General features: G+C 36.5%; 1 protein-coding gene across 1 annotated transcript; it reads right to left on the reverse strand.

Annotated features, from left to right (window-relative positions):
• Positions 1-7,250: 7,250 nt before the first annotated feature.
• Positions 7,251-19,816, reverse strand: LOC129279005 (uncharacterized). The gene is made up of 6 exons (XM_064111366.1): positions 19,003-19,816; positions 13,618-13,678; positions 13,132-13,200; positions 11,997-12,065; positions 11,047-11,272; positions 7,251-10,336 (listed from the first exon to the last, which is right to left on the reverse strand). Exons 1-6 carry the CDS (start codon positions 19,327-19,329, stop codon positions 10,111-10,113), a joined length of 978 nt encoding a protein of 325 aa, XP_063967436.1. The 5' UTR covers positions 19,330-19,816; the 3' UTR covers positions 7,251-10,110.
• Between the last annotated feature and the right edge of the window lie 1,687 nt (positions 19,817-21,503).

Consider the following 21,503-nt stretch of genomic DNA (forward strand, 5'->3'; position numbering starts at 1 on the left):
CCAGTCGTATAGTGTGCCCTCTCTCGGCAGCGGAGGAATAGTTATCGACAGTATTGGTCATCTCGTCTCTATCCATTCTGAGAAAGAGCAAAACTTCGTCTCAACATTTTTCGGAGATTATGCAAAAGAGGTAATATCGTATTCTCGCAATTATTTTCCGGGAAACTCTCTACATCCTTGAAAGAATAGTATACGTTAGAACCGAAAAATTTTTGTCAATGCATAATATTTTATCTGATGTTCAATTTGGGTTTCGCGAAAAGCACAACACCACTCATGCCCTGATGAATTTTGTCAACAAAGTAGTTAATGCTCTAGATAAATCTAGTCACCTTGTGGGTATTTTCCTGGACTACTCCAAGGCCTTCGATACCATCAATCATGAAATCCTACTTAAAAAAATGTCTCACTATGGTGTGCGAGGGAAGGCCTTGGAGTGGTTCAGGAGTTACTTATTCAACAGACAACAATACGTGTTTGTTAAAGATCATAACTCCAATTTAAAATATGTTAACTGTGGAGTCCCTCAGGGTAGCTTATTAGGCCCACTTCTTTTCACAATTTATATAAATGATTTCTGTAGATCATCCAAAATATTGTCCCTTATCTTGTTTGCAGATGATTCGACCTTATTTTTTTCTCATCAGAATCCACAAACTTTAGTTGATGTTATCAATTCTGAACTTATTAATGTTACTGAATGGATAAGAGCCAATCGATTATCTTTGAACCTTAACAAAACAAAATACATGTTATTTAGTAATTCCATAGACAAGTTACCGATGAACATTATGTTTGATAATACCTTATTACAAATGGTACCTTACACCAAATTTCTTGGTATAACAGTTGACAGTAAACTTTCTTGGAAAAATCATATTGAAAATATATCCAAAATAATTTCACGAAATATAGGTATTATTAATAGGCTAAAATTTTGCATTCCCTCCACATCACTAATCATGCTCTACTCATCCTTAATCTTGCCTTATTTAAACTACGGGATTCTTATTTGGGGTGATACCCATCAATACTTATTAGACAAATTGTTGCTTTTGCAAAAGAAAGCACTTCGTATTATTTATAGTACATGTTTCCGTTCTCATACGGACCCACTTTTTCTAGAAAGTAAACTGTTGAAAGTCAAAGACCTGTATTTACTACAGTTAGGGCACTTCATGTATAGTTATAATAATAATGCACTTCCCCATATTTTTGATGCCATGTTCCCTAAAAATCAATTTTATCATAACTACCCCACGAGACACTCTGACGAACTTCACATTCCACTTTACAGAACTTTACTGGCCAAAAATACATTCCTTTTCAACGGTCCTAAATTCTGGAACTCACTAGCTAATACTATTAAAGACAGTGTCTCCTTAAATCCATTCAAACATAAACTCAAACTTATCCTGCTTAATTCCTATAATTCTTCGCAACGGAACTAACACTTCATTATCTTGATTTTAATCATTACATTTTTCACTTTTATTGTTTTATCTTTTTTCATCTGATATTGTCCAGTTATATCATCTTTTGTCATTTCACCAGATCAAGCTGGTTCGTGGTCAGCCCTTTCCCATTCTTAATATTCCTCCTTTTATAAAGTAGTTATCTTGTCTTGTACTGTCCTGTCTTTTGTTTTGTCTTGTCTTCTATGTCTTGTCATCCCCTCTCTCTCTTTCTGTTTTTTTTTTTTCTTTTCTTTCTTTCCTTTCTTCTGTCTTGCGCAACACATCCTTTACTACGAAGACCTCTTTGTGTGAAAAGCTTTGCATTAGTTCAGTAATTATATTTGCATCCGTATGATTTCTTTTGTTCTCTTTTTCTTTCCTGTAATACATATAATTATGTACGCATATCAGAATAAGTCTACTATACTTTTTTCATTTCCAAGGGGGATCCACACTTTACAAGCTTTGCTTTTTAGTGGATCCCCCTCATTTCCATTTATGCTCTATATTATACTGTTTTTTCTGTTTTGGTTTTTTTTACGAAGTAAGAATGCCCTTCTGTAAAATTGGACTTGATTTGTATTACTTGATATTACTTTGTATTATGTTTTTTTAATGGAAATGAAATAAAAAGAATTGAAATAAAAAAAAAAAACATCGCACCAATTTCTTTGAAAATGCAAGTCAAATCACAATGGACAGCTAAGAGAGTTTTTTTTTTTTTTTTTTTTAAACGTGGTGGACCGGCCAGCAGCAGATCGTCCATAGATTCGGTCCGGACGAATATTGCAAATATATTATTTGTCCAGATTCTAGGATGACACTGCTGTTTTGATTCACCGATTTGAAAATGAGAACATGTTTGCTTGGTTTAAAGCGGCACTCTCAACACATAAAACGGATCCATCTCAGGTGAAAGGGGCACAGAAAACGTTCGTGAGGGGCACTTTTCTTAGGTAAAAATAAGGGGCACTGATACGATCGAGAAAGGGCACTTATAAAAGGCAAAGGGGCACTTGCTAACGGCATAAAACGGGTCCTTCTCACTTATGAAAGGGGTTCTGAGAACACGTTCGTGAGGGGCACATTTCTTGGGTAAAAAGGGGCACTGGCTCTAGTAATGGCACTTGCTAACACCTAAAACGGGCCCTCCTCGGGTGAAAGGGGCACAAAACACGTTCGAGAGTGGGGGGGGGAGCATTCTTTGGTAAAAATGAGCAATTATACGAGAAAGGGCACTTGGTAACACCTAAAACGGGTCTTTCACATGTATTAGGGGTACAGTCCACGTTCATAAGGGACATTTTTCTTGCGTAAAAAGGGCACCTTTTCAGTGCTTCAAAAAATAAATCAGCTTGATCAAAGGTATACCGGCCTATCACGAATTCTGTCTGTCATAATTTATTTGCGCTATCCTTCTCCTTTCGGAAGCAGTTGGAAAAAAGATGGTTGAATGGAGTCGTATATAGTCTAGCATTGTTGCAAAGTCTTTGCAGCAAAGTTTGTAACGTCGATCAGCAAGGGTATGCTATGCCGTAGTTCAATTAGAGCACTCTCATAATTTATGTAGAATAATGAGAGCTAATTGTTTGGAGAACCAAAAAAGGTTTTCATTATGGGGGGGGGGGGGGGGCACGTTTTTAATCAGCTCCCTTTTTCAAAGAGTGTGTCGTACATTTTAAGACGGATACAGCCCACTAAGAAAATGAATTTCTTCCATGAAGAAAGACATAAAACATGTAAAATAACGAAAACTAAAAATATTTGTGCAAACTTTACAAAATCATCATTATCATATTAATTTTCTTTTCTCCCCTTGCATGCTTCAGAATGATTCTCACATGTGGATTGGCCTACATGACATGACAACGGAAGGAGAATTCCAGTGGACCGATGGCACCCCTATGGATTTCACCAAGTGGGGCTCAACTGAACCAAACAACTATGGAACGGGAGAGGACTGGGCATTTTTGAACTCGGAGAACCATTACGTATGGTATGATACTAGCAGTGCGACTAAGCCTTATTTCATGTGCAAACTTCCAGCAAAATGAATGAAATTATAAAGGATGGGAACCGGTTTACTGCTCAAACCATTCACTCGTCTGAATATGCAGCCTACAATTCCTACACAATTATGATGATTATTATGTGCACAAGGTCACAGACGGGCCCTTTCCACTGATCTTTACGCTATCAGATCAGTTGCCCTCTCATTGAAGCAGCAATTTTATTTTTTGTGCTAGTCTTTTTTTTGGAGAAACACTCGTTAGTAAAAGTTTCAATCAGGGCATTTGTTTGTAGACTAGGTGGGATGCTAGTTTGCGGCACAGACCCTGATTGAAACTTTGATCAACAACTGGGTCTTCACACAAAGACTAGCACATATGAAACTTACTGTTTATACAAGGCATTATAGGCTGCACATTCATACCCCTTCACACGAGTGAAGGGTTTGTACATCAGACTAGTTCGATATGGTTGCACTTATCCGAAGCTATTATCTTGTCCTAATTTTCTTGAGATCTATATTGCATCTTAGTCATGTCAGCTATAATGATATCATAAAAGTAATATAACTTTAATAATGGTTCAATCACTGTGTGACTTATGTATTTATTTTCCGTCCCACTTCCTATTTTGTCTAATAGTCAGTTCAAGCAGTGTTGGGCTAATTCCGTATTTTATTCTATGAAAAAACAACGAAATTATCATTATACAATTCGCATTTTTAGGGACCTAAGAAATACAATCCCTGCTTTTAATGTAGGGTCCATCGCTTTTGTTTTTTCACAAAAACCTGTTTTTTTCCAACTTATTGTACTTGGTTAATGATCACTTTATTATTTTTCTAGACACATTCACTTTGTCAATTGTTCTTTGTTTATCATGTATGTATTATTACGAATTATATATATAATTATTTGTTTACCATGTGCGTAGTATTAATACTCTTTGAATATCGAAATTTCTGGTGGAGGCATGAATTTCAACAATGCGAATCCAATAAGCTTATCATGCTCTGATATCAATTTCAATTATTTTAGATGATTTACTTTAACCCTTGGGTTTCTATTAAAAAAATGAGAAAAAAATATTTTTACATAACTTTTATCACATAATTTAAAGTGCTTTTGCACTGAAACTGTAAACTCATGTTGGTCTGCACCTTATCTCCGGATATGTTCACTGCAAAAACACCGGTGTTGATTTAACACCGGCCCGGTATCTATATCGGAATACAACAGGGAAGTAAAGTGTTGAAACAACACCAGTTAAAAATGAAACCGATATTGGTTTAACACTGCCGTTTAAACGCGTATTTGGTGTTAGCGTAAAGCCGAAGTGGTGTTGTTTTAACACCTCTGTGGTGTTTCCTATATATAGATACCGATCTGGTGTTAAATCAACACCCGTATTTTTTTTAGAGTTGATATAAAACTCCCACCCCCTAAAAATCATTAGGAATTAATAATTGAACAAGAATTTTGTAATACCTACAGATATGCGTAGTTATGGTCAAGTTTCATTTCATTTCAATTCATTTCGTTTATTTCCATTTCCAATATCTACAATTTGTTTCGTACATGTTGATATACAAATTTAAGCAACACTGTAAAAAATGTAGTGCTAATTTAGCACTTACGGTGCTTGTATAGTACGAGTGCTGATTTTCTAGTTCAAATTTAATCTAGAAAATCAGCACTCGTAGTGCAGTCACTATACAAGCACCGTAAGTGCTAAATTAGCACTTCATCTTTTACAGTGAAGAAGCCATACAAAAAATTATACGTACTAAAATTATAATCAAGATGATCATACAAACAGGTTGGGAATGGAGGAGGGTGCTAAAATATATAGCGCCAGGGTGCAGTGCAGCCTCACAAAGAAAAATATTCTTGTAGATAGTATAGAAAACTCAAAATGAACTTTAACATAAAACCAGCTACACGAAAAAATAGGGGAAAATGAAAATAAAAAGAGAAAATGGGAAGTTAGAAAGTTAGAAAGGCACCGAGAGAAAAAAAAGAAAGGAAGAGAGAGGGGAGAAAGGGAGAGAGAGGGGGAGAGAGAGGAGAAAGAGATAGAAAGGGGAGAGAAAAAGAGAGAGGCATAGGGAGTGGGGGATTTAGAGAGAGAGAAGAAAATAATTAGAAGGGAGAGGGGGAGAGAGAGGTATAAAAGGGGGCTTGTGTCTTTGATTTGATTTCACTGGTATTCATATAAGTGTAAAATTAGGTACGAAAAATAAATTATTTCTGCTCTGTCAATTACTTTTAGATGAGGAAATCACAATAAAAACATGGAAAAAGTGGGTCTCCGTGTGTAATCCTCATTTACGTCTGTGAGCTGCCCAATAACGTCATCGCATGACCTAGGGTTCGAACCCCGGACCTCTGAAAAGGGGAAAGATGGGCACACACCACAACACCTTTTTTTCACAACATAAACGACAATCTATTTTTTCAGGTTACGGTCTGCATCGAAGCTTTCGTGAAATTATCTGCACACTGTTAAATTTGAGCATTTTAACAGAGCGAGTCACATCTTTCGCAGAGTCCACTAATATGAACACAATGTAAAAGCAAGAGGTTCCACAACATGAACTTAGCTGCTTAAAATTTTCATATGAATTGGTTATATACCAGCTTGGCGCAATACCAGCAAAATGCCGAGTTCCTACGGGAGTTAAGTACCATAAAAGAAACAAATCTGAGCATTTTAAGTGTGAATTCGTTCGCAAAATCCATTGTGTACGCTCTGCATATCTACATTGTAGAGGTGTTCAATGCGCAGTGTGAACCTAGTTAAAGGGGAATCCAGCCTTGGTCATATGTTGCGCTTAGAAAGGCGAAAAGAAAATGAAACAGAATGATGAAAGTTTGATAGAAATCGGACGAGCAATAAGAAAGTTATCACTGCTTTAAAATTGAGATCCCTAAAATTATGTAGCTTTCAATTTTTTTTTTTTTTTTTTTTTTTTGCTTGTCAATTTTGTTTCCGGCGTCCCCCCTAAAATTTTTGGTTGATAACCTTTTTTTTTTTTTTTTTTTTTTTTGCTTGTCTAAATTTTTTTGTGGTCCCCCCTAATTTTTTTTGCTTCCGCCGCCAATGATTAAGTATCCATCCTCCTGGGCACTAGCGTACCTACGGGGGGGGGGGGGGCAGAGGGGCAGTCTGCCCCCCCCCTGACGAGCCACCACCCATGCATGTATCCCTGCCCCCCTGACGAGCTTGAAAGACCTTTTTGCCCCCCCCTGACGAAAATCCTGGAAAATCCTAGGTACGCCAGTGCTCCTGGGACAGTAATCTAAGTATAAACCAAATAGTTCATTATGTCCTCATGAAAGAAAATATAATTTGAAGTCAAAATTTTGAAAAAAATAAGATAATAGTCATTTTAGTATATGAAAGAGTCGTCATTGCCTTACATCACTATGACATCACAGGCTGCCAAGTTAAAGTCTCCAATGGGTAAAGTGATTGCCATATTTGGCAACTTTTAAAAATTCACAACTTTCTTACTGTTTGTCCGAAACTGTTCAAACTTTTACCTATTTAACTTGTCTGATTTTTCCTTTTCCTCTAAAAACAAGTTTTTTTTCGGGTAGGATTCCCCTTTAAATTTTGATCATTTCAACAGTATGAATAACAGCTTTCACTACGCACACTGTTATGTGAGTATACTGAATATCCTGACACTGCATTCTTTTTAAGAACTTGTCAATAAAGTCTTATTTTTCTCCCGCAATCATACTTCACTCACAACAAAATACATTTCAGTCACATCTATATTTTGTACACAATACATATTTTATTAGATTCAACAGTACAAAGCATAACATCATCAATGACTGCTTCTGGACACTCTAACAATTACAAACTATCAACGTTGTCTCACGGTTTAGTAATGATTGAAGAATTTGTATTTTTAAAAGAAAACTCAGAAGAGATTTCGAGTTACATTTGTAATCTTTTCACAAAGGGAACACTAGAGGACCACAAAACTTTCACATCAAAATATATTTCATAAGCTGCTTCTTAAAGGAATTAAACTTTTTTATACATACAATAATTATATGTACAGTATATATACATTATATCATACAAAAATCTCAGTAGGGGTAAAAAAAAATGAAAAAAAAAATCTCAGCAACGATTGCGGGCGCAGTGGTACGTACCTCTAATGATATTTTTTCTAATAAGTGGGGGGGGGGGATTGATAATGAAATAGGAAGGAAGAGGTCTGGTTCGTATTACTTTAAAACACTTCTATCATCAAAATGGAGAAGAAATTACGTCATCCTATTTATTTAGACCAGAAAATGCAAAACATATAGTATATGCTTCTTCTAGCATGCCTGTAGCTATAATTTCTCCAAAGTCGATTAGATTTCTGTGTTCTCGAAAAATTATAGCCATATTGTAAGAATAAAAAAATGAATGACTGGAATAACTTAAGCACTGGCATACAGATTTGGGGGGGGGGGTTGCGTGGCAAAAAACCACGACAAAGATTTTTTTTGGCTCATTACGCTACTTCAGCAAATACATGACCGTGACTTCGAGCATTATAACACCCGACGTCCAATAATTTATGTGAATTTTTTGCCTTCAATAATCCAATGCCGTAGCTTTGTATTGGAAGTAATAATACTTATTATTGAACGACAAGTATAAGAATATATATCTCCTCGAGGGGTTCAGGGGCATCGTGTCCGGAAGAGGGGGGGGGGGGGCACTGTAAATATAAGGTGGACGCCAATCTCTTCCATGAAATGGATTTGAAAAAAAAAAGACCTATAACCGATCATGCTTCAGTCTACGACTACCCATATCAATCAATTTGCCACCCCCCCCCTAATAATGTCTCAAATATTCTTTTGTCATGAAAGGTTGAAAAGCATGTCCCACTGTCTCCGATTTTGGCATTTTTTACCCTTCACTGTACGGGCGTACAATCGTGAAACACAACTACCATTTTACGTGCTTTTATGGATGATCATGGCCTAGTGTCCACCTTGTAATGACAGTGGCCCACCACCCCCCCCATGTCCCCGGGATTCGTATATGATAAGACGGAAATGGGCGGGGCTCGTTAGTACTGAATAATCTTTAAAATCAAGATGTACAATAAATAGAGTCAGATAAACTATAAGAAAACGTATCTTAGTATTATTTACAAAAAATAAGAGAACAAACATATTTCAAATAATTCGATTCCTATTCCTACGAGGGCGAATGACTAGCAAATGTCACCTCTCAGATTGAATAGCTTCACGTGCTCCAAGTGCAAGCTATATAAATCAATGATGATTTCATGGCCGTGGGAAGCGGATGGGTGCTGGGGTACCCGTGACTTGCCTGGGGGTGCTGCGTGTGTACACTGTGGGCATTACCAAAATTACCTTCAATTTGGATTTTTTTTTTTGGTTGTCAAATTTTTCCTGAACAAAACCACCTTCATTCTGGAGACACAGTGAAAACCTTGAAAAATGTTCCCCCATTTTTTCCCCTCAAACCAGCACCTCCTCTTGATATCGTTCCCATGGCTCTGGGTGGTTGTAGTAATTTAAAGCCAGCCGCACACTACACGTTCCAACCGTACGACGCGATTTTTTAATAAATCGCTTCAGATCAAGATGAACAATAAATAAATGTCTAAGATCTTTGATCTTCAATATTCATGGATAAGACCATCAAAATATAAGTAGGGTCTATTTGGATCTGTTTTGTTCTACGCAAAACCCCTTAAATATTAGGGGCTTTGTGTCACGGCTATATAGGCGATGCCTACTGTGATAACCGCCCAAATCAGGGGAAAACTACTTTTCAACAATATCTATATGTGAAGAAACGGCATAGATTTCAGCCTATGATGAAAATAGAATATTAAAATTATTAGTGAGGCATTATTTGGAGTGGGGACAAAGAAAACAAAAGTGGTCACATGATGACACTTTCCCATCCCGCCCATGGGAAACTGTTGTCATAAATAACATGAATAGTGTTTTAGTTCAGGTCGTACCAATTGGCGTTGACCTTCGAACGGTTGAACACGAACCCTTTAAGATGATATCAATTATAAAGAGTTCAGGGATAGTTCAAAATCTATTCATTGGACCGAGTTTTGAACAGATATTTTAACTTAAAATAATTATGGTCAGTTGCTGAGCCTACGGTGGGGGGGGGGGGGGGGGGGGGGGTTAGGGGGTTTAAGCCCCGGCCCCCCCCCCCCTTTGGGCTGCCAAGTAAAGAAAAGTAATCACCTACATTTTAGAGCCGACCCCAAATTACCCTCATTTTATAGGGAACTCTTTTTTTGTTTTGCTTGTCAAATTTCTTTGTACCAAAATGACCTTCATTTTGTAGTGAAACCCCCCTTTTTTGTTTCTCAAATCCTCTCCTTGGAAAAAGCCAGATGGCTGTCCCTGCTGGCCATGTTCGTCAAAAATTGTGGTTTGGGTATGGGTAGCCAATTGGGACATAAATATCTAACAGTTTCTCTTTATCAGCTCTAGTTCACCACAGAAACATACATGTAAACGAAACTTTAAAAAAATAATATTTGGCTTCCAATAAATTTAGCACAGAGATATACCATGGTCTAAGTTAAATTTGACATCAGAATAAGGGCCAATAAATATACAACTTAAAATTGGGGAATTTGTAAGTTACAATCTCCCCGCGTTCCTCGCTCGAACTTCGACAGTTGGATCATACCGAAGTAGGAGTTATCTTCTGTGAGGTGGAGGCGGGACTCCGCGAAGCCAAGGGGAACGAAAGGTTTCACTCCGACGTGGTCACTGGCTTCCAGGTAATACACGCCTCCTGTGTAACTAGAATCGTAAGTGCAGGTGCGCAGCATGTTGAAAGCCCTGGAAATATGAAAGAATGGGGATAAGTTGTAAGACGATACCAATAAATAATAATTATATTCTGCTTCTAGTGCTTGATGACGCTGACCACAAGATCATGGTCATTAAACTTTGGTTTTCTCCCGCACACAATGTATGCACTTTCTCCACTCCCTGGGGAGCATCCAAACAAGAGTTTTCAAATAAGATTTTAATGGACATATTTTTAGGCTCTCACATCGTACCGGGCTATTTTTCTCTGCCAACAAACGTAGAGGGCAGCAACACTCTGTGATTATGATTTTCTGAAAATGCAGCCGCGCAGCTCCTTCGTTTCGTTTGTCGCGTGATATGATTTTTTTTTTCAAATGCAATTTTCTCAAAATTTTGAACGTGATTTCATTTATGGGAGGGACATATCAGTTGACATACCATTTCATACCTCCTATATAAGAAAAAAATATTTATGTTCATGTTCCATATAAAAAAAGACTTTATGGAGATGTTTTCCGTTATGTCTGGGAGAGCTGCTCGTATATGACGTCTAACAGACGTCACAAATAAAAACTGAAAATCAACAACTCCATTATTCTTTAATGTATTTTGATCTAACCTTCACCAATAGTTTTCTTTAGATTATTTTCTTTGCTTTGATCAAAACCAACTTTCTGTCAGGATGAACATCCCCTATAAAAAAAAAGCGACACCGAACCAGAAATTGGTTTACTTACGGGCTTGTCTGTGTATGGGTTAACTTCTTTTCGATTTGCCGTCCACAGTGCGTTTTCACGTAGAGACTATGGCCTCTTCCTAAGGTATTGTTGTTACACGTTTCTATGGTAACTTGGGCGTAAATGTAGTAGTATCCTGCGTGAGGGGCAATTAAGAATTTGTTCATTCGGAGAGGGATGCTGGCGTGGGAGTTGCTTTCTTGGTCGGTCCAAACAAACCACGCACCTGCAAAAAAAAAGATATAATGAACATTGATAATGATACATTTATATTGCGCAATTTCTTTATTGTACTGTATATACTCAAATGCGCATTACAATAATGTTATTATTATTATTACCCCGCTTATAAACTTGCTGCCTACAGGCGCTCTTGCATTCGGGGAATTTCTTCCTACCGGGTACCCATTCACGGCCTCACCAGGGTTGAGTGCAGCACAACATAGGTAATTTTTTTGCTGAAGGAGAACACGCCATGGCTGGGAATCGAACCCACGTCCCTCAGATTGAAAGAAAAGAGTCAGAACCACTAGACTACGACACCCCCACAATAAAGATGATATTTGATGGTGGTATCAATAATAATAAGGATAATATCATATTTACATCTATTACGATAATACTATCACTCCTACAAATAACAATAATTATAATAAAAGTAACAATAACAACATTTCTAATACTAGTAATAATAATAATGATGATGATAATGATAATAATGATAATAATAATACTGCTAATATTAATAAAACAATGATGATAATGATAACAATAATAACAATGGGAACAATCTTAATTTTAACACTATAAGAAATAACACCCCAAAAATAACAGGAATGATACCAACGGAAATAAAAATACCATTATCGATTCTAGCATATCTATTCTTCCAAATTTCAAAAGCATCTGAAAGTAGACTGTTATTGTGAATTTCAATAAATGTTACTCACTTGCAGGATACATATGTGATTGCGGCTGACTTGAGGCGAGCGGAACAACGTGTGCCGTAGGATCTCCAACTGAAAAAAATATATTAAAAATAAATTGAAAAATAGAATGAAAATCAAAATGAAGATAAGGAAATGCCATTCTGCGAGTAAAAGCCTGATCTTTTTTTAACAATATTATCAGGTCTTGACACGATTACACTCATCCAAACTTTTTTTTTATTCTTTTATTTTCTTGTATGCCTCAAACAATATATTTCAAGATAGATGGCGCTATACAAATGCCTATTATCATCATTTCATTTTATTTCATTAATTGATTTCCTGTTCACAGTACGTTGTTGTACATGTAAGTTTATGCTCACATCGTTATTTTGGATTCATTTGGTATAATGACTATTTTGTTTATATAATTGATTATTTTTGCACACTGTATTGTATATGCAAACACATTTGATATTATGTGTGGTATTATTTTGAACGCCTTGATAAAAAAAAACATTATAATTTAATTTATCATAATTTACATCATAATAATAGATAATAAAATGATATCATGATTATCATTATTACATATCGAATTAGATATCAAAGAAAAGGACATTATGAAAACGAATAAATAATTAAAATCTAGAGTATGCGTACTTATCAAAAATATAAATATTGAAATGAATTTACTGGCCTTGAGAAGCCAAACCAAACATTATCTGAACCATATCATGAAATCATAGCAAATAACGAATAAAGGATCAGCTTGTCAATAACATACAGTGATTATAAAGACATGAATTACTGACGTCACGTGATATCTGATGACGTCAGTTGAACTAAGCATTGCGACGTCACAGGAATGAAACCTGGGGAGTGTTTCATCAACATTATTTTGTTGTCCGACAAGACAAGTTTTCAAATCTGACAGCTTTCCTTGATTTTCGTGTGTGCATGACTGTTACTATGGTTGTTACTATGGTAACAATCGGATAAAATAACCGACAAATCCATTCATAACACGCTCCCAAGATGGCAGAAATTCATGTTCAATCGAATATCAATGACGCAAAATAAAAAAGTAAGGCTTTGAAATGAAAATCACTGACCAATAACATGATCAATTATGAAGTTAAGTCCAATAAAATACCTTGCATAGGTCGAAATAAACGTCTTCTCGGACCTCCGTTACCATGGTTACCGTTGATTGAACGCCTCTCTAGAGGAAATAAACAAAGGAAAGAATGAGGCAAAGTTGAAATGCTCAGATGGACATACTCATAATCAATTTTTAATCAAGAAGTGAATATTAACATGGAATTCTTTAAATTATAGGCGTATTGAACCCTCACGTATCCTACAAAGTAATTTTTTTATATTCATAGGATGAAACTTTTGAGAATGACAACACAAAAACCCTACTAAGACTACTACTACTACTAATACTACTACTACTACTACTACTACTACTACTACTACTACTACTTCTACTACTGATACTACTACTACTACTACTGCTAATACTACTACCATTGCTGCTACTACTACTTCTACTGCTGCTGCTACCACTTCCGCTACTACTTCAGTTATTACAATTTTTCTACCATCACGAAAGCTAATAAGGACCAACTCGTACCTCTCGTATGCTTTTTGTAGTGTGTGGAACCATCAGAATCGGCTTTGTCGGAATCTGGAGTCTGGAACAAGAAAAAAAGAGAAAAATATTAGCATTCTTTATACAGAAACGAAGAAACTTTCGTGAGCATTTACAACAGTTGTATGGCGATGTTCTTCTTTTTCTGACATACGAATGTGAATGGCGCCATCTATATTGGTACATAGCAGACCGCCCTCTCAAGCGATTTCCTGTTCAGAAATGTTTAGTCACATGTAGGCTACACAAACTCATGTCATTAAATCTTGAGGCCTCCGCACACCTAATTTTGCGACTGGTCTACGATCCGATTTTGCAACAAATCTCATTTAGCTCATTTTCGGAAAATGTGAATGAAAAGTGTTTTTTACCTGAGGTTAAAATTAACTGTAAGAATAGTAATATCATAACAATTGTAGTTGATTGCAAGACTATATTTTGGAGTACAGGCCAAGTTAGTATCAAATCGTAGCCAATCTTGCGATTGCTATGACGTCATTACGACTAGATCTTAAATTTGCTTTTATTCTGATAAAGATGATAGCATAGTCACATATTTGAAAAAAGGTATTCGTACGATGATTTATAGAACATTTCTCAGTAAGATATTCCATGTCTCAATATATAGCATTAAATTCTACTACGTTTCATTCCAAAATCGGGTCGCAGACCGATCGTACGGTGTTCGGCGGCCTTTATAACTTTTCTACTCTCTGGACTAAGAAAACTTCACTCATGTCTTAAAGGACAAGTCCACCCCCAAACAAAAGTTAATTGGAATAAAAGGATAAAAATAAAACAAGCGTAACACTGAAAATTTCATCAAAATCGGAAGTAAAATAAGTAAGTTATGATATTTTATTGCGTCATACAGCATTCATAGGTTCAAGGTCATCCAATCATTATTCGAGATAATTATTATCCCGCTGCACATTTGCTGAAATAAATCGAGTTTTGGACGGACGATTTGAAGAGTTTTTATGCTGTCAATTTCACGGAGAGAATGGAGGGAATTCCAAAGGCATATGGAGGAATAGATAAAAAGGCCACCCGGGAGGGGGGGGGGGCTATACTTAGTATGAATGTATGATACGTATGTGTCGCAGTTGAGACCCTCATTGTCAGCCTAAATTTCCGTTCAAGAGCATCACCAATTTAGAAAGCCATAGAAATTCCTATTTTCCCCCGTTCCAGAAACCCTCAAATTTGTGTTGTTTCTCGTTCCAGTGCGCTACCATAGCTGCTATACCACGAGTTTCTCACGAGACCCTCATGTTTGAAATGGTCAATTCCAAGGCATTGCATTTTTAGAAATCGTTGATCCATGAGACGGAGACTCCCATTTGAAGACCAAGATTTTCATGATTGAATTCCAGAGCCCCCTATTTTCGACTTTGGTGTGGAACATAATGTGTCACGGTAAAATTCGAGTAGCCCCCCTCCCCCCCGGGGGGGGGGGGGGAGGGGCGGTCTCAATAGGTATGTGACGGGTATGAAGAGTAACACCAGTACCAGATGAGCGCAACCCAGAGAGCAACCCAAGGACGCAAACCAGGAGTTGTTCTATGAGGGAGGCCATCCTGGAGCTAAACCATGCATGGACAGCCTTGACAGTTATAGAGTTGGATTTTGTTGTACTTGATTTGGTAGCCATCGCAACTCCGGGAGAACAGGGGTGATGTGCATGATTAACATTCTTTGTACCATAAGGCTTTCGAAGAAAACTCATACACTCTAAAAAAAAATATTGGGTAAAAATGCTCCATGAGGGTAATTATGTGTCCAACCAACATTGGGTATTTCTTTCGGGTATTTTTAATTTATCCAGTGTGATGAAAATTTTGCCCATTCTAAAATAATTGCTGCTTATTTTTTAATCTTACTGGACAATATGCTTCCCGAATTGGGTAAAATACTGCCCACAATTTGTTGGAAACATAATTACCCTCGTGCTGGTTAAAATTTTACCCAATATTTTTTTACAGTGAATGCAGTGGACAAGGGGAGCGTTTCTTAAACATTTTTCATCCGACAAATATAATTGTCTGATCTGATATAGCGTTCCTTGATTCTGATTGGCTGAGAAGCACTGTTACTATGGTAATTGTCGAATAAAACGTGACTTTCGGATAAAAGATACGACAAATCCTTTCGTGAAACGCTCCCAGATGTCCTCCAAAAATATCATGAAAAAAAATTGAAAGCATAATTTCTTTGTTTGGTTAACATTAAGCCCTCCGCATCTCTTTCATGGTAAGATTCGGTCAATGATGAATATGCCCCCGGGGGAGGCCGAACGGGCGGTACTGATGAATTTGATTCAGTTGATATCATTGTATCGTAATCAATGAAAGATAATGGTTTGTAATTTTTTAAGGCATGATTTACCATGCACTCTCTCATCCCCCACGAAGTATACAATATTTCCAATCGAACCAAACTGGGTCAGGTTGTTCGAATAAAAGTCAGACTAAAGCATCCTAAAAATAAAGTTTGTGTTTTGCTGATTACAATCATTCTGAGATTTTGGCGGAGTGCCATTTTTAATGAGCCAACAATTTGAAGGGACACAATAACGGGGCTTAGGTGGGAAAATTTGGTCCTGATTGATATAATAACCTCATTTGGGGGATACATTTTGATATAATAACCAGCATTAAAATTACATTTCACCCCTTATTTTTTCACTTTCTCCTCCCTTTTTTTGTGTTTTGTTTCTTTGTCGTGGAATTTTGTTGGGGGTTAGAGCCCCCACGCCCCCATTTATACGCTAGTTGAGTGATTCCCATAATGAAGTTATTTTCGATTTTCCGTTTCAAGGTGTCACCAAAGTATTAATTTAAAGTTGTCAGGATTCGTATCAATTCAGACAATAAGTATATAGAAGCTACTTCGTGTAGGATAACTTTTAAGGTTTCCACGTTTCTTTTGGACAGGTATAAAAATAGCAAGATCCATTTGACGATTATAGGGAAAAGGTGTATACCATAATATACGCCACGGTTTACGTTATCATAAAACCGTCAACTCGCTGCAAACACAGAGTAATTCCAGTTTCCAGCTCTCATGTTAAGGACCGTTCTTCAATCTTTCCAAAGAACGGATCGAGACCCATAACCTGCATGCCATAAAGACACATGTTTAATACCAACAAGTAGCGTTGAACATGTCCAATAAATAAGTTTTTGCAAATTTTGAATCAATGATAAACACGTTCAGAAATTATGAATCCCAAATGAAACATAACCATTTTTTGGGGGTATAATGTTGCACCTCAAGTGGGAAAAGGTGCAAAGATCGACCTTTTTATTAGTATTTGCACCAGGAAATTGTCAATTGCAGCCTAAACTTTTCACATTTTAAGATGCATGATACTTGACATTACAAAAGGTTCAAATTTCAGCCTTATTTCATCTCTTCAAGATATGTGCTTAATATATAACGTTGCACAAAATATTGAGTATATAACTGCACTCATTTAGCACCCCTTAGCCAGGTGCAAGGTGCTGCTATTGTACCAACCCCTAGACCCGTATTCTAAAGTCAGGTTTAACTTAGACCATGGTCTAACTCTGTGCTAAAATGATGGGAAGCCAAATGTATCAAAATTTGTTTTCAGTGAATGCTTCTCATGTTTACTGTGCTCTTTACTAATTCTTTAATGGTGATGACAACTGTCATACTTATCCTTTCCAGGCAGTTAATAATGTTTTGGGAGTCAAATGAGCTGATACATTGAACCTCTACTCTTATAGATTTATGTAACAAATGGCTTTCCATAGTTAAACCACAACTTTAAACCTTGGTTTAAGTTAAACCCGACTTCAGAATACGGGCCCTAGGGTGCAAATTTGAACCCCTTATTTCTCAGTGTGTATTAACACTTTTTTCTGAAAAATTAGACAAAGCTTGTAGCCCAACATTTTAAGATAACTTTTAGTACAATTTACTCAAAGATTGATGAATGTATTCATGAATAACCATCGTATCTTTTACAAATTGTTTCTCTTTACAAAGTCAACTACATCGATTGCACAGGCCCATGCATTATTATGATCATAATTGTTATATACACACTAAGAAAGCTTTGAACCCAAAATGAAACACCAACCTTGTGGGGTGTAATCTGAAACCCTAAGTGGAGAAAGGTGTAAAACATACCTTTTTATCATTATTTGCTCCAAGAAATGCTAATTTACAACTCCAAAGGTGCACATTTTAACCTTTTAAGGTGCGTAATACTAGACATTAAAAAAATGTTCAAATTTGAATCTTTATTACATGGTTCATCTCTGCACCCTGTGCTTATCATTGCACCCTTTAAGGAGCACAAAATGAGCGTAATTGCACCCAGGGGTGCAACTATTGTACAAACCCCTAGGATTCAAATTTGAACCCCAATCTATCTTAGTGTGTAACTGCTGCGCTACAATATGACTTTATTCAGAAAATAATTATACATTGATAACGACTTTCGAAGATGAAGAGAAATATTTACATGTCTATTCTGATCTTATTTTATTAATGAAATCGGATAGGGCAACTATAATATTTTATGTAAAGATTAGATACAAGGTGCACATTAATACAGGTGTTGCTATTTTTCGACACACAATGACTCTTAAATCATTACGAATTGAGAATATAAAATTATGACCTTTTTACAGATAATTTGGTTGAATACAAAATATTGGTCCCATGCAAATAATGATATAAACATCGATGATAATTATCATGGTTTATTTGTACAAACATTACCTCTTTATTATTGATTGCATTCATTTCAGTTACACTCATGACCTTTATGAAATTGAACAAACAAGATCATGAATTTCCTGGTTAAATACTTACAAATAAATATCACGAAATCGAAAGAAAAATCTTTGATCTATACAAATAGAACACAACTTTACTGCTCTCTTTATGTTAATAAAAAGCTAAACATGCTAAATGTCACTGAGTAAGAATATGCAGACAGTACAGCTCTTTGTCTACGTCATATTTTCCCCGCGAAACCAACACTATACATGATTTAAATTCGATCGATGTTGACGTTTTAAAAATCTAATTTATTATGACAATCATTTTTTTTTTTAGATTGTCCTATCATGGAGCAACCTCTGATCTACTCCCACACATATGCCAATGAAGTTTGTAAGAGCTATTTGAACTTTTTACCATGTTTGCAATTCACTCTTTAGTTGCACCTAAAAAGAACAAGCTACATTACGTCACGATATTCGTTATCCATTCACGGCTAATTCCAAAATTGTATTATCCTTTTTAACTGTGCCGAAGGCGTAGAAATAACAATAAAGATGTATGTATACGATAACAACTGCTCTTTTAAAGTTGTGTATCACTTACCTCGTCATGATTACCCTGTTCTGAAGGTGTTCCATACTCATCAAATTGCCAATCACTTCCTTCTTCCACTTGCAACTGTAGTTCCTGGACCTGACGCTGAAGGTCCTTCATTTGGAAGTAGAGTAAAACAAACCCGGCGCAGATGGCCAGGGCCAGCACACAGAGGACGATAGTGCGACACAGTCCCCCACGAGAGCGATCGTGTTCACATGATTTCCGTGGCGCCGTGAAAATGGGCGCCAATCTCGTCGGCAACTGCCCCACGGGTGATTTCAGTTCTTCGGTGGTCGGCGAGTACGCTGGAGGAAGAAGTAGTTTTTGATCCATTGTTTCTTAAATTCAGCACTGGAGAGAGAGAGAGAAAGATACATACATAGAGTTCTTGAGGATGTTACAAGTTCAAGTAGGAAGGATTCGAAGACATTATCCTCTGTCAGGCAAAGTGGAATTATAAATTCGGAATATTCCAAGCACCAGTATCCTGCTTCGCAACCAACAAGAAGGGCTGGAAATCAGAGATCGGAAGCGCGAGTAATTTCAACGAATCTTTCTGGTAAGTGATTCTGATTGAATCTCCTAACTTGTGGATTGATATCTTGGAACCAGTTCATGGCTATCTACACCAACCACAAGCTCTTCGGGAACCATAGCTATCAAGAAGCGACTAGCTCAACCGAATGGGATTGTGGCAGGGGCCTCGCGGCTGAACACCAAGAGTTAACCGTAAAACACCATACCAGCTTCTGTTTTGGTGAGAGCCCCTGAACCAGGATAACTACCCATCTCTTTGTTGTGCGTTGAGTCTATCGAAGCATGTAATATATTGCGTGTCGTTAAAAGCGTTCAGACTTTGTATTGGGTCTAAATTCGGAGCAAAGTTCAATGACATAATTCTGTCGAACCATCATATACCAGACACCCCACGGATTAGATTTACGACCAAAAACTACAATAATAAAGAGAAAGAAAAAATGTCCAAAACACTCCAAACACTGACAAGGTAAAATATAGGTCTAGGCATGACCCAATTTGTGCCAACTCCTATTTTTGTGGAATTCACGCTGTGATTGGTTTATATAGAAATATTAATATTATCCACGTGATAGGCGTAGATTGCACGATCTGAATAGGCTTCGATCTCAGTTTAGGGGGTAAACTATACTGCTGCAGCTACCGTGGAGTTTTCGTAGTTTATTTATTTTCAAGAAAAACAATATATTTTACACATATGCACTCACTGATAGGCCCATACAATGGACGGTTAAAGAAAGAAGGGTCTTGTGTACCATAGCGTATACTTTTATATTTTCTATTAACAATGAATAAATAAATCATGAATCATATTTTTGATTCCTCCCTCGTGTTTTTGTCCTCTTAACTTGGGTTCAACCAAATTTGCTCTTCTATTTAAGAATGTACTGTAATTAATCAAAGTCGTGCCAAAACATACATATGGACCAATGCACTCATATTACAATATCCCAAATACATTTCATTAAAATCGAAGTATGCTTGTTTATTTGCATTGATATTAATTATGTATGGAATAACACACACACACACCCACTTCTTTTCAACCTTACTCCTTGTCCTCCTTTAATTGCCATTGTTCCCTCAAAAACATTGGTCTACTCTGATTAATTTCTGTTATTTCATGGTTAAACAAATTGAGACAGAAATAAGTTTCAAAGGACATCAAAGCAAACTTAAAACCAATTTCGAATGGGTTTCTTTCGAAATGAAAACCGATGTTTGATTACGCGTGGCGTATCTCTGTGCATGATCAAAAAGTAGATCAAAGTTTTGTCAACTGCATATACCACAACTATATAATGTCTATGATCAAGGCGAACATTGTCATTGTATAAGACAAATAATCAGACATCAAATGTTTTTTCATTATCATCCATCAAACATCCATATCAAGAAAAAAAAAACAGCAACACGGCTCTCCGTAAATAGATTCACCTATTTAGTATTAGATTCATCTGATTGGTAAAAATCAAATCGATTTTTTTCCCTGTTTTCACAATCAATTTCGTTTTTACCTCATGAGCTTTCAAACCAAACTGATTGTGAAAAGAGGAAAATTTGTTCGAGAAGAACAAGAAAAAAAAAACACGTCTGTTCTGTTTATTTATATATTATTTTCATGGAAGCTGGACTTGAAATGAAAAACAATATATTTCAATTTCAAGAGATACCTCGTCAATAGGGCAAATACTAGATTATCTATCCAAAAGACAAGTTTGTTCTTTCTTAAATAACTATAATTCCTTATCATTTTGTAAATTAATCTAGACATCGTTGATTCTACATACAAATGGAGTTTTCAGTTGTAGCATCCTGAAATATTACGGTATACCAAACAGTCACAAACAACTAATAATTAGGTCGTTGACATAGGCCGTTATAGCTGAGGAGGAAGGGGTAGGCCTACATGTATAGTTGCTAACGTCTATGTTCTATTTCACCACAATCATTATAATTATGTTTGTAAT

This window comes from Lytechinus pictus, chromosome 16 (genome assembly GCF_037042905.1).
Source record: "Lytechinus pictus isolate F3 Inbred chromosome 16, Lp3.0, whole genome shotgun sequence".
Classification (NCBI taxonomy): Eukaryota; Metazoa; Echinodermata; class Echinoidea; order Temnopleuroida; family Toxopneustidae; genus Lytechinus; species Lytechinus pictus.